The 19,742-nt window shown below is 27.6% G+C and overlaps 1 protein-coding gene across 1 annotated transcript; it reads left to right on the forward strand.

The window, feature by feature from the left end:
• Positions 1-47: 47 nt before the first annotated feature.
• Positions 48-19,469, forward strand: LOC145843247 (kelch-like protein 41a). Its single transcript, XM_082950711.1, has 4 exons — positions 48-70; positions 2,158-2,287; positions 2,443-2,605; positions 18,598-19,469. Exons 1-4 carry the CDS (start codon positions 48-50, stop codon positions 19,467-19,469), a joined length of 1,188 nt encoding a protein of 395 aa, XP_082806837.1.
• The last annotated feature ends 273 nt before the right edge of the window (positions 19,470-19,742 follow it).

The raw sequence follows: 19,742 nt of genomic DNA on the forward strand, positions 1-19,742 counted from the left end.
GCTTGCAGTCTATTTATCTTTTTACTTTCTAAAAAGTCTAACTCTAAATGACTTTTGTGGTGTCTACGATGTTAGTTGAAAATTTTTTAATAGCACTTTTTATGTGTTGTGTGTTTTTTGGCGTAGTGCAGTTTGCTGCTCTGTCATTACATCAACGGTGATTTTGCTTGTGTGAAATGTAAACATTTTAAGTTTAATTCCGACGATTCAAATTCTTGAAATTCAAGAAAAGGCGTTTGTGGGTATTAGTTAAATATATTTTTTCTACTATATATAACAGTCTTATAGCGTTGGCCTTTGTTATAATTTTTCAATTTAAACTGTTGGAGTTTGTGCAACCGCATGGTAGCGCCATTTTTGCGAAAAAATACGCGTCTGTAAGTAAACTGGAAAAGTACGCATCTGTAAGTAAACTGGAAAAATACGCGTCTGTAAGTAAACTGGAAAAATACGCGTCTGTAAGTAAACTGGAAAATACGCGTCTGTAAGTTAACTGGAAAATACGCGTCTGTAAGTAAACTGGAAAAATACGCGTCTGTAAGTAAACTGGAAAAATACGCGTCTGTAAGTAAACTGAAAAAATACGCATCTGTAAGTTAACTGTAAAAGTACGCGTCTGTAAGTAAACTGGAAAAGTACGCGTCTGTAAGTAAACTGGAAAAATACGCATCTGTAAGTAAACTGGAAAAGTACGCGTCTGTAAGTAAACTGGAAAAATACGCATCTGTAAGTAAACTGTAAAAGTACGCGTCTGTAAGTAAACTGGAAAAATACGCGTCTGTAAGTAAACTGGAAAAATACGCATCTGTAAGTATACTGGAAAAACACGCATCTGTAAGTAAACTGGAAAAATACGCGTCTGTTGTAAGTAAACTGGAAAAATACGCGTCTGTAAGTATACTGGAAAAATACGCATCTGTAAGTATACTGGAAAAATACGCATCTGTAAGTAAACTGTAAAAGTACGCGTCTGTAAGTATACTGGAAAAATACGCATCTGTAAGTATACTGGAAAAATACGCATCTGTAAGTATACTGGAAAAATACGCGTCTGTAAGTATACTGGAAAAGTACGCGTCTGTAAGTTAACTGGAAAAATACGCGTCTGTAAGTATACTGTAAAAGTACGCGTCTGTAAGTAAACTGGAAAAATACGCGTCTGTAAGTAAACTGGAAAAATACGCATCTGTAAGTATACTGGAAAAACACGCATCTGTAAGTAAACTGGAAAAATACGCGTCTGTTGTAAGTATACTGGAAAAATACGCGTCTGTAAGTATACTGGAAAAGTACGCGTCTGTAAGTAAACTGTAAAAGTACGCGTCTGTAAGTATACTGGAAAAATACGCGTCTGTAAGTATACTGCAAAAATACGCGTCTGTAAGTAAACTGGAAAAATAAGCGTCTGTAAGTAAACTGGAAAAATACGATCGCTAATGATGCGATTATAAAGCAGCACTTGACACGAAACTTATTTTGTTTGCGACAAGATCCTGGTTTTCGATTAGGCGATATCTCAGTAAATAGATATAATTAATTTTAACTTTTCAAAATATATTTTTAATCGTTTGCTAACAAAAGATCTTAGTAAAGTAACTTCACTGGAATATAAATAAAAACAAATTATACAGTAATCTTCCTTTATTCTACCAACATATGTTTCTGTGTGTCAACGAATCAACACACAGAAACATATATTGGTAGAATAAAGGAAGATTACTGTATAATTTGTTTTTATTTATTATTAATTATATCAATGTTTCAACAATAACAGATATTATTATGCTATTTTTATTTTCCATGTAGCAATATAAACTTAAAACCTGTTGTAAATCGTATATAAAAACAACCAAAATACAAGGACGACTTTAATTAAAAAATATGTTTTAAAACCATATCATTCAAAATTGCTAAATAATATCCAATTAAATACTACTCTAATCAACCTTGCAAATTAAATAACTCGATAATCAAAAGAACAAAAAAAATACAAACTTAAATCAAACAATATATATTGGTCAATCAGTTTTGTTATATCTGGGGATCTTATTGATACTATTTTAGTTGAGCGAAACGTAGTCTTATAAATAAATTCTTGAATCAATGAATTTGTAAATTATTATTATATTTCAATCATGTAATACTTTATAAAATCAGGAGTGACGAGCAACACGATGCAGTGTTGCTTTTTAAGATGACGTCATCATTGGAGCTGAAGTCGCAGTTCGAGGAGGAATTCTTCCTCTTCGAACACGACGCCCCAGTCGGAATGCCTGATGACGTCAAAGTTCGTTTGTTATGATGTAATAGTTTGTTTTGATTATTATAACATCTTTTTTATTGGCTGCGAGTTGTACCTTTCAGTTACCTCACAATGTAACGGACATACAACTATGACGTCACAACACAGTATTTTGTTTATCACGTCACAATACTAAACAGGCGCAGTTGTACGAGAAGCATGACGGCCAGTCGACGATTGCGGCCAACCGGGACTACATTGTGAAGGCGATGAACGGAGACTTGGACGAGGGCTGGTCGAGACTTGTATTGAAAGCTATGGTGGAAAATAACCAGTCCCATCTTTATGACCTTCTCAAACCAAGTTAGATATGTTTGTTTAAGAAACTAATTTAATACCTTTTTTTTTACAAAAGTAAGAGATTTTTAGCTGGTACAAGTTGGTATCAAATCATACAATCGTCTCAAACACATTTTAAAACTATGTTTCACATACTTTGTTTAACTTTTTAAATCGTTTTTAGCTAGATAAGTGCGTACCAGTGGCGTAGCGTAGTATTTTGGTCAGGGGATGCGCAATTTTTTTTCTCAAAAAATCCCCTAAATTAAAACTTTTGTAATTAACTATAAAAAGATCTTTTTATAAGTAATATAATTGAAAAAAGTTCTCTAAGTAAAACAAGTTCGAAGTAACTGTTTTAAAAAATACTTAAATATTACAATATTAAACAATTAAAAAGAAGTATAAATTTCATTAGAATTACTTATACTTGCACAAATGTAAACTTACTAAATAAAATTTGTTTTTACTACTTACAGTAAACTTTATATCTTTAAAAATGATTATATTCAATGAAACGAAAGTATCTGTTTTATTTACGAAAAAATATCAATCTCTTTAACATACAATACAACAGTGATAACAACACCTCATTGCACAGAATTTAAAATAAAACAATTTTATAACTGTTATTACAATTTATTACAACTTTGTAAAACAGTTAAAAGTATACTTTTTAAATTTAATTCATCTAATTGTATTTGTTCAAAATAAAATCACAAACAAAGTTTATTTCTCATAGGCCGACACGCGTTTTCTTGTATGTTTACAAAAACAAAGATCAGAAAACTAGCAGTAGATTTAACATTTATTGTAGCTTTTAAAAAAACTTGTAAAACTGTTTAATTTTTCTTTAAGCTTGACGTATTTTGTAAACTTTTTGTAGAAAAATCTGTCATAAGGTTATACTACTGCGGTGCACTAACTAGTTGCGTACTTTTTGAGTTAATAAAGTTATAAAAAATTTCCTTATGAAGTTTTTCATCAAAATCGGTGCGCACTTTTGCTTGCGCACCGAATCAGTATATTGGGTAATTTCCCTAACTTGTCACTAACTGGTATTTAAAATTTGGTTTAACTTTTCGAATACTAGATAAACATAGTTGAAAAAAGACAAATTAAGCAGAAAAAATAAACAATAAAGAAATAGTTATTACATTCTTTTTTTACTTCTTTTCATTTTTGGGTGGCACGCATGCGCCAGTGTCCCTCCCCACGCTACGCCCCTAAAGCGTACATATGATTTTATTAAACTAAGCCTCACAGTTCTCGACCAAATTATATTTATAAGCTGTCTTAGGTTATTAAATATACTTGTTTAAAAAAGTAAGTAGTTTTGAAGTTTTAGTCAGAGTAAAAAAAAAGTTTTTGTTAGTATTGAACTAAACAAGTGTATAAAGTAACTTTAATTATATAAGTAAGTTACTTGCTTTTATTTTTTTTTAAACTTTTCGTTGTTTGTTGTTTATTTAAAAATAGTCTAAACTTTTTTCACTTTAAGCAAATAAATTGATCTGTGTTTAAGAGCCACCTAAAAAGTTTTTTAATTGTGGTAAAATGTTATCACGTATTAAAAACTGTACGAAAATTCCACAAAAAATAAAGTCGTACATAACTTAAAAAAATATTTTAAAGTTTACAACATTTAAATAAAGAGTAACTTTAGTATGCGTTATTCGATTTGCAGTATTTGAGCTTAAATAATATTAAATTAAGGGTAATTAAAAATCCTTAGCTTCAAACTAAATTAAATAAAAACTACATAAACTACTTAAAGAAACAACTTACTTTTTTAAATTTATTGTAAGTTTCTACGAAATGTACTTAAGAAAAGTACTTTATTGTTTTACTTTAAAACCAAATTTGCTATTATTGTTTCAATCTAATAAAGTCTACAAAAAAAAAAACTTTTTAAACTACGCTTTTTTTTCAACGAAATAAAATTTTATATATTTTATATTTTATTATATAATAAAATATTATAAAAATACGTCATTTTTGCAAAAATATATGATAGATTTACTCATTAAAAAGTAAACTGTTAAATATATAACTTTAGTAAACTGTGTTAAAAGAAAACAATATTCAGCTGCTTTTATAATGTGTTTATTCCAGTTTTTTCCAGGAGTCGCACAGGAAACATAAAACCAATTGAAACATGCCCCTGGTTAATATCCACACTGTGAAACAGGAACTACAAACAGAGCAGCTCAGAATTCGGTAACAGACTAACACTACTGGCTGCTTTGTGTATAAAACCTCACTGTGGCAAACTTTGTCCTTTCTAACTGAAAAAAACCTCACATTGCTGTGTTTCTGCTCCGTTTAAAACCAACCAACTGATGCTAGTATGTCTGCAACAAACTTTTGAAAAGGCAATGCTGAATTTGTTTACTTAAAACTAACAAAAAATTATACGCTTCAATGCTAAAATGGTATAACAGCTATGAGCGCTTTGACAACTCTGATCTGTAGCAATACTGATGATGATATTTTGTATTTAAAAATTAGGATTTATAATTTATTTTTATAGTGATGTTTTCGTGTAACAAACGGACTTTTTACACGAAATTCACTTGTTCATTACAATATATTGTTTTTGTATATTTAATGAAATATTTTATAATCACGTTTGTTTCTAGGCTAACAGTTAATTTTGCTTAAATTTTCATAGATTTAAACCTTAATTATAATATTAAGTAAACTTTAGTTGAGTGTTTTAAATATGAAATTGACTAAAATTAAAGTTAAATAAACCTAAAATTAAAATAAATAAATTTAAGTTAATCTAAAAAATACTTATTGATTTTCAAGTAGTAAAAGTAAATTTAAAAAGTTTATCAAATAATAAAAACACAATTTAAGCATACTTTATAAAAACTGGATGCAATTAAAAAATTCTTTATCGAATTTTAAGTAAATCAATAAGTTTGTTATGAACGAAGTAGGTAATAAAACAGTTTTTTGTCAAAAAAAAAATTAAATCTCCAACAGTAGAAATAAATATATGGCTGACAAAACTTTCTTTATAAAACTTACTAGAATTAATAATGTCTTCTTTATTTAATATTTCCTAGTAGTAAAGGTTATGTACATAAATTTATAGCTTGAAAATAAAGTCTGAACTCAAACTTAGCCAACTTAATTATGAATTAAAGTTGTGTTAAATAACTTAAAAATTAAACTACAATACTAGTATTGTTGTAAATTAATATTCTTTATCATTCTTACATTATAGTAAGACTTGGTTTAGCTTTTTTTTTTAATTTGTAACTAAAGATTTGAAATCCTTGTCGTATGATCTCTTAAAACATTATTCTATTTAATTTTAGGTCTAGTTTAAACAATAAAAGTTTCCAACTTAAATACTAACGAGGAAAACCAATGTTGAGACTTTCTAGTGACATAAGCTAATAACAAAACAAATGTTCACCTTGTTGGGCTCTTCTGTCATAAATAAAATCTTATTCAAAGAGAAAAATTACAGACAATTTTAGTGCTACTCTTACTATAAAACTAATAATTTTATTGTCATGTATTTTTATCTAATTTCCTATTGTAAAACCTATTGTAAAATATTATTGTTCCAGCTACTGAACTAACTTAAAGCAATTAGTGCTTTTAAAGTATAACTTGAAATTTAATTCAACCAAAGTTGATTTAAAAGCGTTATCGTTTTTTAGTTTATTGTACAAAATCATTAATGTTTACTTTAAGATTTTTAAGTAAGCTGCTAACTTAAGCTAAAAATAAAATTTATTCTTTTTCAAACCAATACTAGATTGCAATGATTTATCAAACTTCAAAAAAACAAAAGTGATGTTTTATTATAGCACATTGACTTTCTTTGTTTTATTTATTAGTTATTACAGTTGTGTAATATTTTATTTATTTCTTAAACGTATAACACTTTTATTTATCAAGAATTAACATCATTACAGTAATTTTAAAGTAACGTTCCAAAGATATTAAATTTGATAATCAAATCAAAAAAAAAGTTATGCTCATTTTATGCAATTTTTTTATACATATTTTTAAAGTTAAAATATTATTTTTTCTTTCAAATAAAGCAATTATCCTTAATGCATAGTTAAAACGGTAGTTTTTAGAGCAGGAATTTAGGTTAACAAAAGATTTTATGTCGACTAAAACGAACATCTTGAAGAGTTAGTGACGTAACATGAAATAAAAAAAAAAGTTATGCTAATTTTATGCAAATTTTTCATACATATTTTTAAACGATTTTATGTCGACTAAAATGAACATCTGGAAGAGTTAGTGACGTAACATGAAATTTCTGAAATTTAAAAAATAGTTTAGAATATATATTGGATATAGTTTTTTGGGGTGGGTGAGATGGATAACTAAATTGAAAACCGCAGTTCGAAGAGAGGCTGAAAGCAAGATCGCACAATCGCGCGCAAAGCGCGCTGTTGTGCTTATTTTGCGAAGCAAAACCGAAAGAAAGCGGAGCTTTCTGAGGTTGGGACGTACAATGAAAGCGAAGCTTTGGAGGCATGGAAGTTAAAGCAAGATCGCACAATCGCGCGCGAAGCGCGCTGTTGTGCTTATTTTTGCAAAGCAAAACCGAAAGAAAGCGGAGCTTTCTGAGGTTGGTACGTATAAAGAAAGCGAAGCTTTCAAGGTCTGGAAGTTAAAGCAAGATCGAGCGCAAAGCGGGCCTTTTTTGCAAAGCAAAACCAAAAGAAAGCGAGCCCTCTGAGCCAGGAATTTAGCTTAACGAATTCAGATTTGTTTAAAGTTAAAATATTATTTTTTCTTTCAAGTAGAGCAATTATCCTTAATGCTTAGTTAAAACGGTAGTTTTATTTTAGTTTTTAAGCAGAATTTAGGTTAACAAATTTAGATTTGTTTAAAGTTAAAATTAGTGGATTAATTTTGTTTTAATGCTTAGTTTAAACGGCAGTTATTAAAAACTTGAAGTATTTTTAAGAGTATTTGAAAAATAGTAGAAAATATTAAATTTTTTTTATACTTGTAATATTTTATTTATAATTTTATTTACTTTATTATTAATTTTTATTTATTAGTATTTGCTTTATTTGGCTAGCACAAAAGCGCGCTCTGCGCGCGGTGTGCGATACTTTTAGCTACTTATTACAAACTATTTTCTTACTTATGTAGTTCTTTTTGTTTTATGTAGTTAAAGAAAGCGAAGCTTTCAAGGTCTGGAAGTTAAAGCAAGATCGAGCGCGAAGCGGGCCTTTTTTGCAAAGCAAAACCAAAAGAAAGCGAGCTTTCTGAGCCAGGAATTTAGCTTAACGAATTCAGATTTGTTTAAAGTTAAAATATTATTTTTTCTTTCAAGTAGAGCAATTATCCTTAATGCTTAGTTAAAACGGTAGTTTTATTTTAGTTTTTAAGCAGAATTTAGGTTAACAAATTTAGATTTGTTTAAAGTTAAAATTAGTGGAGTAATTTTGTTTTAATACTTAGTTTAAACGGCAGTTATTAAAAACTTGAAGTATTTTTAAGAGTATTTGAAAAATAGTAGAAAATATTAAATTTTTTTTATACTTGTAATATTTTAGTTATAATTTTATTTACTTTATTATTAATTTTTATTTATTAGTATTTGCTTTATTTGGCTAGCACAAAAGCGCGCTCTGCGCGCGGTGTGCGATACTTTTAGCTACTTATTACAAACTATTTTCTTACTTATGTAGTTCTTTTTTTTTTATAGTTAAGTGATTAGATATATATATTTTTTCTTTTTACATTATCTGTTTCAGACTAACTTGTTCTAATCCATAGTTTAAACATAAGTTTTCTAAAATCTTAAGAGTTTTTGAAAGTATTTCAAAATTATCAAAAATTTGAAAAATTTCTAACTAATAATTTTAATTTACTTATTTTATTATTTATCTGCCTTATTCGGCTAGCACAAAAGCGCGCTTTGCGCGCGGTGTGCGATGCTCTTGGCCATTTATTAAAATCTTTTTTTCAACTTAAAGTACCTCTTAATTGTTTTATTGTTTACTTCATAGATATATTTAACCTGAAAACCACTCTAAGAAAGTAATTTACAGTAATCCATATAAGTTATAAAACTTATTTTGTTATTGTTTATGTTAAACGACGCTGTTGTGTTCTGGCAAGGTTTTTATAACTTTGAAGTTATTTGCCAACTTTATTGGCATACTTTTTGAATAAACTCATACAAAACGATTTTTTACCAAACATTATCCAAACACTGTCTTTAATTAAATTGTTCAATGAATCAAATGACAACGCCTAGTATGGATACAACTTCAAGAGATAATAAAATTCAATAAAAGCTTTCTTTAAAGTTTGATAAACTTTATACTTACTTTATAAATACAATTGATTTAATTTTTACATACTCTGTGGCATTTTATTTATCGTTTTAAACCTAACAAAGCTTATTGTTAAAGCAGAAACAAATAAAAAATAGGAGGAGGGATCAGAAGAAATGGTTGACATAAAATCAAAAAAATTCACAACAATATTATCACTATGAACATAACAGCTATAGTTTTTTAATAATGAGGAAAATTATTTCAGCACAAGTGTTTAATGTTACCTGCATGATGCCAGTCCTGCGAAAGTTGTTGTAGAATAACCAGGTTAGTTATTACAGCGATCGGCAGGTAGTTGGTGTTCGCGGGCCAAATTTCAACTTTCCAAAATCTTTGCACGCCACGTTTTTAGTCACTTGCAAATTACCTGCAGTGAGTGGTCTGTTTAAACAGTTTGATTATTTTAATATACTGAAACTATTTTTACTTGTTTTTTACCACTAGTTCAAAAAGCGAAGTGTCAAAGTATAAATTAAAATAACGTTTATTGTCATATATGTACAGTACTTAAAACCTTGAACAGTTTTTTTATGCAGTTGTCAAAATTATAACTAAAAAAATCTCATTGCTAAATAAAAACAATGAAAGTTTACATAAACTTATAAATTTGTGTTTTTTATCTAAAAACATTGTTTATACTTTGAAAATCTTTTTGTTACAAAACTATAAAACACTTTATTTATTTTATAGCACATTCTAAGATATTTGACATTGTATGTACAGAGTTATTCCAGTACAGTGCTTCCTCGCTAATCCGGTCGGTTTTAGTCGAGAAGTCGACTTATTTGCTTTAGCGATTTTAGCGTTTAATTTCATTTTACTTCGAAAAAGTATTCAATTTACGTTTTATAAGTATGCAAGCAATATATCGTTACGTCATAATAAAGTATCATTTGTAAAATCTTAAGTTTTTTTTTCATACTTTTCCCGCTCAGTTGTAACAAACTTGTTTATTATTCATTAACAAAATTAAGCTTAAAAGCTAACAACTAAATTATACAATTTAACTTGTAAAAAAATACTTCAATTTTTGCATTAATAAAGCTTTAGCATAAGTAGATATCATCCAAGTTATTTTTGTGAAAACTAATCTATAAATTAATGTTTTGATTAAAGTCAATGTGCTATAATAAAACATCACTTTTGTTTTTTTGAAGTTGATAAATCATTGCAATCTAGTATTGGTTTGAAAAAGAATAAATTTTATTTTTAGCTTAAGTTAGCAGCTTACTTAAAAATCTTAAAGTAAACATTAATGATTTTGTACAATAAACTAAAAAACGATAACACTTTTAAATCAACTTTGGTTTTGATGTTTACTCGATGTTTTACTTTTCATTGTACCCGTGTCAATTTGTTGTGCTCTGTTTTACTCTGCTTAACAAAATTAGTATATTAATTTATTCAAAGTGATTTTGTATACCTATTTGAATGAGGTACACTTTACTCACTCATAACATAATACAGACAAAGTCGATAAGTCTAAAAGCAGGGAAACTCCCAGGCCAAGACTGTCAGTCCAGACTAGGTAAAAGTCAGATTTTTAGCGCTAAAAATATCCCCCTCAGTAAAAAGTTAAAATTCTAAACTAAATCCTACTGCCGGGGATTTTATAACGCTAGTCAATTGTTTACCAAGTCTGGGTCAGCCCGTCCGATGGCAGCCTGCAATGTAAAGGGTAATAACCCTTCGTTTCAACTTTATCATAAATAAAATACCTTTTTTTTGTTTGAATACTCACAGTATTTCTATTGGTTATTTATTACCTGAACTAAAATATTTAACCTGAAAACCACTCTAAGAAAGTAATTTACAGTAATCCATATAAATTATAAAACTTATTTTGTTATTGTTTATGTTAAACGACGCTGTTGTGTTCTGGCAAGGTTTTTATAACTTTGAAGTTATTTGCCAACTTTATTGGCATACTTTTTGAATAAACTCATACAAAACGATTTTTTACCAAACATTATCCAAACACTGTCTTTAATTAAATTGTTCAATGAATCAAATGACAACGCCTAGTATGGATACAACTTCAAGAGATAATAAAATTCAATAAAAGCTTTCTCTAAACTTTTATAAACTTTATACTTACTTTATAAATACAATTGATTTAATTTTTACATACTCTGTGGCATTTTATTTATCGTTTTAAACCTAACAAAGCTTATTGTTAAAGCAGAAACAAATAAAAAATAGGAGGAGGGATCAGAAGAAATGGTTGACATAAAATCAAAAAATTCACAACAATATTAACACTATGAACATAACAGCTACAGTTTTTTAATAATGAGGAAAATTATTTCAGTACAAGTGTTTAATATTACCTGCATGATGCCAGTCCTGCGAAAGTTGTTGTAGAATCACCAGGTTAGTTATTACAGCGATCGGCGGGTAGTTGGTGTTCGCGGGCCAAATTTCAACTTTCCAAAATCTTTGCACGCCACATTTTTAGTCACTTGCAAATTACCTGCAGTGAATGGTCTGTTTAAACAGTTTGATTATTTTAATATACATACTGAAACTATTTTCACTTGTTTTTTACCACTAGTTCAAAAAGCGAAGTGTCAAATTATAAATTAAAATAACGTTTATTGTCATATATGTACAGTACTTAAAACCTTAAACAGTTTTTTTATGCAGTTGTCAAAATTATAACTAAAAAAAATCTCATTGCTAAATAAAAACAATGAAAGTTTACATAAGCTTATAAATTTGTGTTTTTATTCTAAAAACATTGTTTATACTTTGAAAATTTTTTTGTTACAAAACTATAAAACACTTTATTTATTTATAGCTCATTCTAAGATATTTGACATTGTATGTACAGAGTTATTCCAGTACAGTGCTTCCTCGCTAATCCGGTCGGTTTTAGTCGAGAAGTCGACTTATTTGCTTTAGCGATTTTAGCGTTTAATTTCATTTTACTCCGAAAAAGTATTCAATTTACGTTCTATAAGTATGCAAACAATATATTGTTACGTCATAATAAAGTATCATTTGTAAAATCTTAAGTTTTTTTTTCATACTTTTCCCGCTCAGTTGTAACAAACTTGTTTAGTATTCATTAACAAAATTAAGCTTAAAAGCTAATAACTAAATTATACTATTTAACTTGTAAAAAAATACTTTAATTTTTGCATTAATAAAGCTTTAACATAAGTAGATATCATCCAAGTTATTTTTGTGAAAACTAATCTATAAATTAATGTTTTAATATTATACTAAAAATTTAAATAATGCTTATGTACTTTCAATAATAAGTGTACATTATTTAAGTGTATGTAGTTAAGTGTTAGGTTTAATAGTGTTTGTTTATTATAAAAACTTGTTTGAGTTTTATGAATACTAATTACCTTTTTAACTTCTAGAGGTTTTAGACTAATCAATTAAAGCATTTTTTACCGTCAATTTAACTGTTAATATCTAGTTGTTAATTTATGTTTGTTTAGTTGTAAATCATTGATATAAAATGTAAGTCGGATGTTTGCTCCCAACTAGCGGATAAATATATAAGTGTTTCTAACGTTGGTTAAATTAATGACATTTATAATGTCACATACTAAACTTTTAAGGATTTTTTTTAACCAGCGTTCTTATAATGACAACTTGCTATAGTTCAGGTAATAAATAACCAATAGAAATAATGTGAGTATTCAAACAAAAAAAAGGTATTTTATTTATGATAAAGTTGAAACGAAGGGTTATTCCCCTTTATATTGTAGGCTGCCATCGGACGGGCTGACCCAGACTTGGTAAACAGTTGACTAGCATTATAATATCCCCGGCAGTAGGATTTAGTTTAATATTTTAACTATTTACTGACGGGGATATTTTTAGCGCTAAAAAACTGACTTTTATCAAGTCTGGACTGACCGTCTTGGCCTGGAAGTTTCCCTGCTTTTAGACTTATCGACTTTGTCTGTAATATGTTATGAGTGAGTAAAGTGTACCTCATTTCAAATAGGTATACAAAATCACTTTGAATAAATTAATCTACTAATTTTGTTAAGCTGAGTAAAACAGAGCGCAACAAATTGACACGGGTACAATGAAAAGTAAAACATCAAGTAAAACTTAGATGAGCAAAGTGTAACTGAACAAGTTAGTTAAAAAATAAAAATTATTTAGATATGCAGCTTAGTACTAACAGTGTACAGTGAGTTGCAAACAAATATAACTAGAAGCGAACCACATTGAAATATAACTCACTGAAACTTCTGCCCGAACGAAAAGTCAGTAATATATTCAAAAGGCTTGTATGCTTGACGGTCAGTCTGATACTTTGTATTGAAAAATTAGGATTTATAATCTATTTTTATAGTGATGTTTTCGTGTAACAAACGGACTTTTTACACGAAATACACTTGTTCATTACAATATATTGTTTTAGTATATTGAATGAAAAATTTTATAATCACGTTTGTTTCTAGGCAAACAGTTAATGTGGCTTAAATTTTCAAAGATTTAAAGCTTAATTATAATATTAAGAAAACTTTAGTTGAGTGTTTTAAATATAAAATTGACTAAAATTAAAGTTAAATAAACCTAAAATTAAAAATAAACAAATTTGAGTTAATCTAAAAAAAATATATTGATTTTTGTGTGGTAAAAGTAAATTTGAAAAGTTTATCAAATAATAAAAACACACATTAAGCATACTTTATAAAAACTGGATGCAATTAAAAAATTCTTTATCGAATTTTAAGTAAATCAATAAGTTTGTTATGAACGAAGTACGTAATAAAACAGTTTTTTGTCAATAAAAAAATTAAATCTACAACAGTAGAAATAAATATATGGCTGACAAAACTTTCTTTATAAAACATACTAGAATTAATAATGTCTTCTTTATTTAATATTTCCTAGTAGTAAAGGTTATGTACATAAATTTATAGCTTGAAAATAAAGTCAGAAGTCAAACTTAGCCAACTTAATTATGAATTAAAGTTGTGTTAAATAACTTAAAAATTAAACTACAATACTAGTATTGTTGTAAATTAATATTCTTTATCATTCTTACATTATAGTAAGACTTGGTTTAGCTTTTTTTTTAATTTGTAACTAAAGATTTGAAATCCTTGTCGTATGATCTCTTAAAACATTATTCTATTTAATTTTAGGTCTAGTTTAAACAATAAAAGTTTCCAACTTAAATACTAACGAGGAAAACCAATGTTGAGACTTTCTAGTGACATAAGCTAATAACAAAACAAATGTTCACCTTGTTGGGCTCTTCTGTCATAAATAAAATCTTATTCAAAGAGAAAAATTACAGACAATTTTAGTGCTACTCTTACTATAAAACTAATAATTTTATTGTCATGTATTTTTATCTAATTTCCTATTGTAAAACCTATAGTAAAATATTATTGTTCCAGCTACTGAACTAACTTAAAGCAATTAGTGCTTTTAAAGTATAACTTGAAATTTAATTCAACCAAAGTTGATTTAAAAGCGTTATCGTTTTTTAGTTTATTGTACAAAATCATTAATGTTTACTTTAAGATTTTTAAGTAAGCTGCTAACTTAAGCTAAAAATAAAATTTATTCTTTTTCAAACCAATACTAGATTGCAATGATTTATCAAACTTCAAAAAAACAAAAGTGATGTTTTATTATAGCACATTGACTTTCTTTGTTTTATTTATTAGTTATTACAGTTGTGTAATATTTTATTTATTTCTTAAATGTATAACACTTTTATTTATCAAGAATTAACATCATTACAGTAATTTTAAAGTAACGTTCCAAAGATATTAAATTTGATAATCAAATCAAAAAAAAAGTTATGCTCATTTTATGCAATTTTTTTATACATATTTTTAAAGTTAAAATATTATTTTTTCTTTCAAATAAAGCAATTATCCTTAATGCATAGTTAAAACGGTAGTTTTTAGAGCAGGAATTTAGGTTAACAAAAGATTTTATGTCGACTAAAACGAACATCTGGAAGAGTTAGTGACGTAACATGAAATAAAAAAAAAAGTTATGCTAATTTTATGCAAATTTTTCATACATATTTTTAAACGATTTTATGTCGACTAAAATGAACATCTGGAAGAGTTAGTGACGTAACATGAAATTTCTGAAGTTTAAAAAATAGTTTAGAATATATATTGGATATAATTTTTTGGGGTGGGTGGTATGGATAACTAAATCGAAAACCGCAGTTCGAAGAGAGGCTGAAAGCAAGATCGCACAATCGCGCGCAAAGCGCGCTGTTGTGCTTATTTTGCGAAGCAAAACCGAAAGAAAGCGGAGCTTTCTGAGGTTGGGACGTACAATGAAAGCGAAGCTTTGGAGGCATGGAAGTCAAAGCAAGATCGCACAATCGCGCGCTGTTGTGCTTATTTTTGCAAAGCAAAACCGAAAGAAAGCGGAGCTTTCTGAGGTTGGGACGTAAAAAGAAAGCGAAGCTTTCAAGGTCTGGAAGTTAAAGCAAGATCGAGCGCGAAGCGGGCCTTTTTTGCAAAGCAAAACCAAAAGAAAGCGAGCTTTCTGAGCCAGGAATTTAGCTTAACGAACTCAGATTTGTCCAAAGTTAAAATATTATTTTTTCTTTCAAGTAGAGCAATTATCCTTAATGCTTAGTTAAAACGGTAGTTTTATTTTAGTTTTTAAGCAGAATTTAGGTTAACAAATTTAGATTTGTTTAAAGTTAAAATTAGTGGAGTAATTTTGTTTTAATACTTAGTTTAAACGGCAGTTATTGAAAACTTGAAGTATTTTTAAGAGTATTTGAAAAATAGTAGAAAATATTAAATTTTTTTATATTTGTAATATTTTAGTTATAATTTTATTTACTTTATTATTAATTTTTATTTATTAGTATTTGCTTTATTTGGCTAGCACAAAAGCGCGCTCTGCGCGCGATGTGCGATACTTTTAGCTACTTATTACAAACTATTTTCTTACTTATGTAGTTCTTTTTGTTTTATAGTTAAGTGATTAGATATATATATTTTTTCTTTTTACATTATCTGTTTCAGACTAACTTGTTCTAATCCATAGTTTAAACATAAGTTTTCTAAAATCTTAAGAGTTTTTGAAAGTATTTCAAAATTATCAAAAATTTGAAAAATTTCTAACTAATAATTTTAATTTACTTATTTTATTATTTATCTGCCTTATTCGGCTAGCACAAAAGCGCGCGGTGTGCGATGCTCTTGGCCATTTATTAAATTTTTTTTTCAATTTAAAGTATCTTTTAATTGTTTTATTGTTTACTTCATAGATATATTTAACCTGAAAACCACTCTAAGAAAGTAATTTACAGTAATCCATATAAATTATAAAACTTATTTTGTTATTGTTTATGTTAAACGACGCTGTTGTGTTCTGGCAAGGTTTTTATAACTTTGAAGTTATTTGCCAAATTTTTTGGCATACTTTTTGAATAAACTCATACAAAACGATTTTTTACCAAACATTATCCAAACACTGTCTTTAATTAAATTGTTCAATGAATCAAATGACAACGCCTAGTATGGATACAACTTCAAGAGATAATAAAATTCAATAAAAGCTTTCTCTAAAGTTTTATAAACTTTATACTTACTTTATAAATACAATTGATTTAATTTTTACATACTCTGCGGCATTTTATTTATCGTTTTAAACTTAACAAAGCTTATTGTCAAAGCAGAAACAAATAAAAAATAGGAGGAGGGATCAGAAGAAATGGTTGACATAAAATCAAAAAAATCCACAACAATATTACCACTATGAACATAACAGCTATAGTTTTTTAATAATGAGGAAAATTATTTCAATTTCAGTACAAGTGTTTAATATTACCTGCATGATGCCAGTCCTGCGAAAGTTGTTGTAGAAACCTTTATTTCTTAGAAAGAACACCTGTAACATGTAAAAGATTAAAGTTTTTGTAAACCAGACTGTGTCTTTTCTTAGTTTTTTTTTGCACTTAGATTGTCAAGTAATTATTTGTAACAAACTGAACGTAAAAAAAACTGCTAGATTTAAAACATTCTAATTTACGACGGCTTTAAAAGCAAACCCTTTAAATCTTAATTATTTCAAAGTTGTAGAAAAATAGTTAAAATAAATAGAAGTTTCAAATTTAAAAACACATAATATTTATGGTTCTGTAAATTTATGTATAATCTTATTATTATAACTTAGTTTTATTATTTTAGATAGTTTAATATTAAACGTAATTACTAGTAGCTTATTTAAAACTACAAAAAAAATAGGTGAGGCATTGTAAGTATAAAATAATTTACAAATAAAATATCCGTTTTTGATTAAAATTGAACTTGAACCTAGTTTGGTAGTCTTCCTTAATAAACTTAGATAAATAATGAGTTATTTTATTTACAAGTATTTCAAAGTCTAAAAATTTCTGGTCGAGGTACGTACAGTATTAAAAAAACTATCTTTATTTTTTATAAAAAACACTTGCAACATGTAAAGGATTAAAGTTTTTGTAAACCAGACTATGTCTTTTCTTAGTTTTTTTTTGCAGTTAGATTGTCAAGTATTTCTTTGTAACAAACTGAACGCAAAAAAAGAACTGAAAATTTAAAACATTCTTATTTACAACGGCTTTAAAAGCAAACCCAGTTTTGATGATATCATTAAATAGTCTAGATAATATTTAAATAAGTTATTAAGTCTAATTTACTAGTTTCACTAGTTTAATTATCTTTGTTACCGTTTTATTGACCGTTTTAATTCTATTAAAACTTTTCTAAACTACACTTTTTTTCATATAAACAGTTTTCATGTGCACAAAATATATTCAGTATATCAACTAAAAAGACGTATTTTTGTTTAATATTTCAAGGTTTAATAGGTTATTTATAGTTTGTAATTAAAGATTTTCTACCTTTAATAGTTTGTTATGGCATTAAAGTCCGTTCGACGTTAATTGTTTTAGTTTTATTTATTAATTGCTATTCTACCAATTGTTGAAATAGTAATTAAAAAGAATAAAACATTAAATGATTTTTTCGCATATTAAAGTTAACGTCTTTACAAGTTTGTTTGAAATATATTTTAAATAAAGTTTTAAGAAGATTTTGTATTAGTTTTGTTTGTAGTTGCAGTAAAGTATACTTTACATTGATAAGAAACGTATATTTATTCAAATCAATTTTAAGTTTACATGATTAATTAAGTTGAAAAATAGTTTATTCTGTCTATTACTTGTAAATAAGGTAACATATTAATTAATAATAATAAAAAGTGTATTCTTAATTCCTAAATCTATGTTTAAAGATAAGTTTAAGTGAAAACTTAAAACTAAATTAGTTAGCTACAAATTTAAGTTAAACGTTTTATTTTATAGAAAAATGTAGAATAAAACAGGGATTTTTTAAAGTTTTGTTTTTCTATTATGTTCATTAAAGTGTTAATTTAATTAAAATTTATCAATAAAGCTACATTAAACAGTTTTGAAACTAACTATATAATAAGTTTAAAGATATTCTACGCAATAAAACAAAATATACTTAATACTTTTAATTTGAGTTATCGAAAGTTTAAAAGCTTATAAAAGCATATTGTGATACATTATTATTCTTACTTTTATTACTTTAGTACAGAAGCAATACACAAAAGCTTTATATTTTTAATAATTTTATCTATTTTTCAAACAACATCAGATAACGTATGAAACCGAATTAAAATTATAATATTTACAAACAGATACTGTAATGTTGTTTGGAGGTGCAAACAACCGAACATCATGTTACTCATTCTCCATTTCAACCCAGAAGTGGACGAAACTACAAAAACTTCCGAGTGAAAGATGGTATCATGGCAGTGCAGTGATTGGCAATTCCGTCTTCTTAGTGGGAAGCTTACGTAACAGTTGTATTGAAGAATACAACAAGCTCACAAAAAAATTCACAAGAGTTAGTAATATGAAAAAGTCGTTTCTTTCATCTGCAATATCTCGCAGATCATTTGGAATAAGCGTATACAAAGAAGTTTCACTTCTAATAGCTGGAGGCGAGGATGACAAACGTGAAATAACCAACAACTGTTTTGTGTTCAACACAAAAACTAAAGCAATAAGAGATGTTGGAAGTTTGAATACCAAAAGAAGTGGAAACGTTCTAGTGAACTTCAAAGGTGAAATTTTCTGTATTGGCGGGTGGAACCGAGCAGATGGATGGTTGGATTCAATTGAAGTGTTCGATGCAACCACCGAGAAATGGAAAAATACAAAATTCAAGTTGAACATTGCAAGAAGTTACCACCAAGCTGTTGCCCACAAACAGTTTATCTACGTGCTTGGTGGTAACACTGAAGGAGGTAGGACAGACACTATCGAAAGAATCAACGTGTCAGCCGGGAAGGTGGAAATATTGAACGTCAAACTCAAACAAGCAATGAGTCAATTTGCTGCTTCCAAAGTGAACAACAAGGTGTTCATATTCGGAGGTGAAGTTAAAGATGGTAACAGATGGACAGAAACGAGTACCACGGAGGTTCTTAACCTCGATACATTAGAAATCAAAGAAGGTGTAAAACTTCAAATTTCAGATCGTTGTTTCACTGCTTGTTCTTTGTAAGTTAGATACAATGACAATAAAGACTTTCAACTTTATGAAAAACGTTATGCCTGTCATTAAAAAAATAAGTAACAGCTTACAATTATGCAGCAAAATTTATTTGTTTATGCATTGTTTGTATACTCATTTAGTCAAAATTTCGTATGTTTTTGTTTACTTTTTTGTGTTCAAAATTTATATTCTATCATGTTTTTCGTTTTATTATTAATAATTTTAGAGTATAAACAAAACATGTTTTTAATAAAACTTAAAATTGTTTTTTATTCAATAATT

This window comes from Thalia democratica, chromosome 8, assembly GCF_965202585.1.
Source record: "Thalia democratica chromosome 8, ktThaDemo2.hap1.1, whole genome shotgun sequence".
NCBI classification, from domain to species: domain Eukaryota; kingdom Metazoa; phylum Chordata; class Thaliacea; order Salpida; family Salpidae; genus Thalia; species Thalia democratica.

Excerpts from the sequence above, each read along its gene's own strand:
- LOC145843247 (XM_082950711.1), top strand. The coding sequence starts at position 48 with ATGACTTTTGTGGTGTCTACGAT. Across the intron at positions 71-2,157 it reads ACTTTTGTGGTGTCTACGAT|GAGTGACGAGCAACACGATG; the intron begins GTTAGTTGAAAA and ends TTATAAAATCAG. Across the intron at positions 2,606-18,597 it reads TTATGACCTTCTCAAACCAA|ATACTGTAATGTTGTTTGGA; the intron begins GTTAGATATGTT and ends ATTTACAAACAG.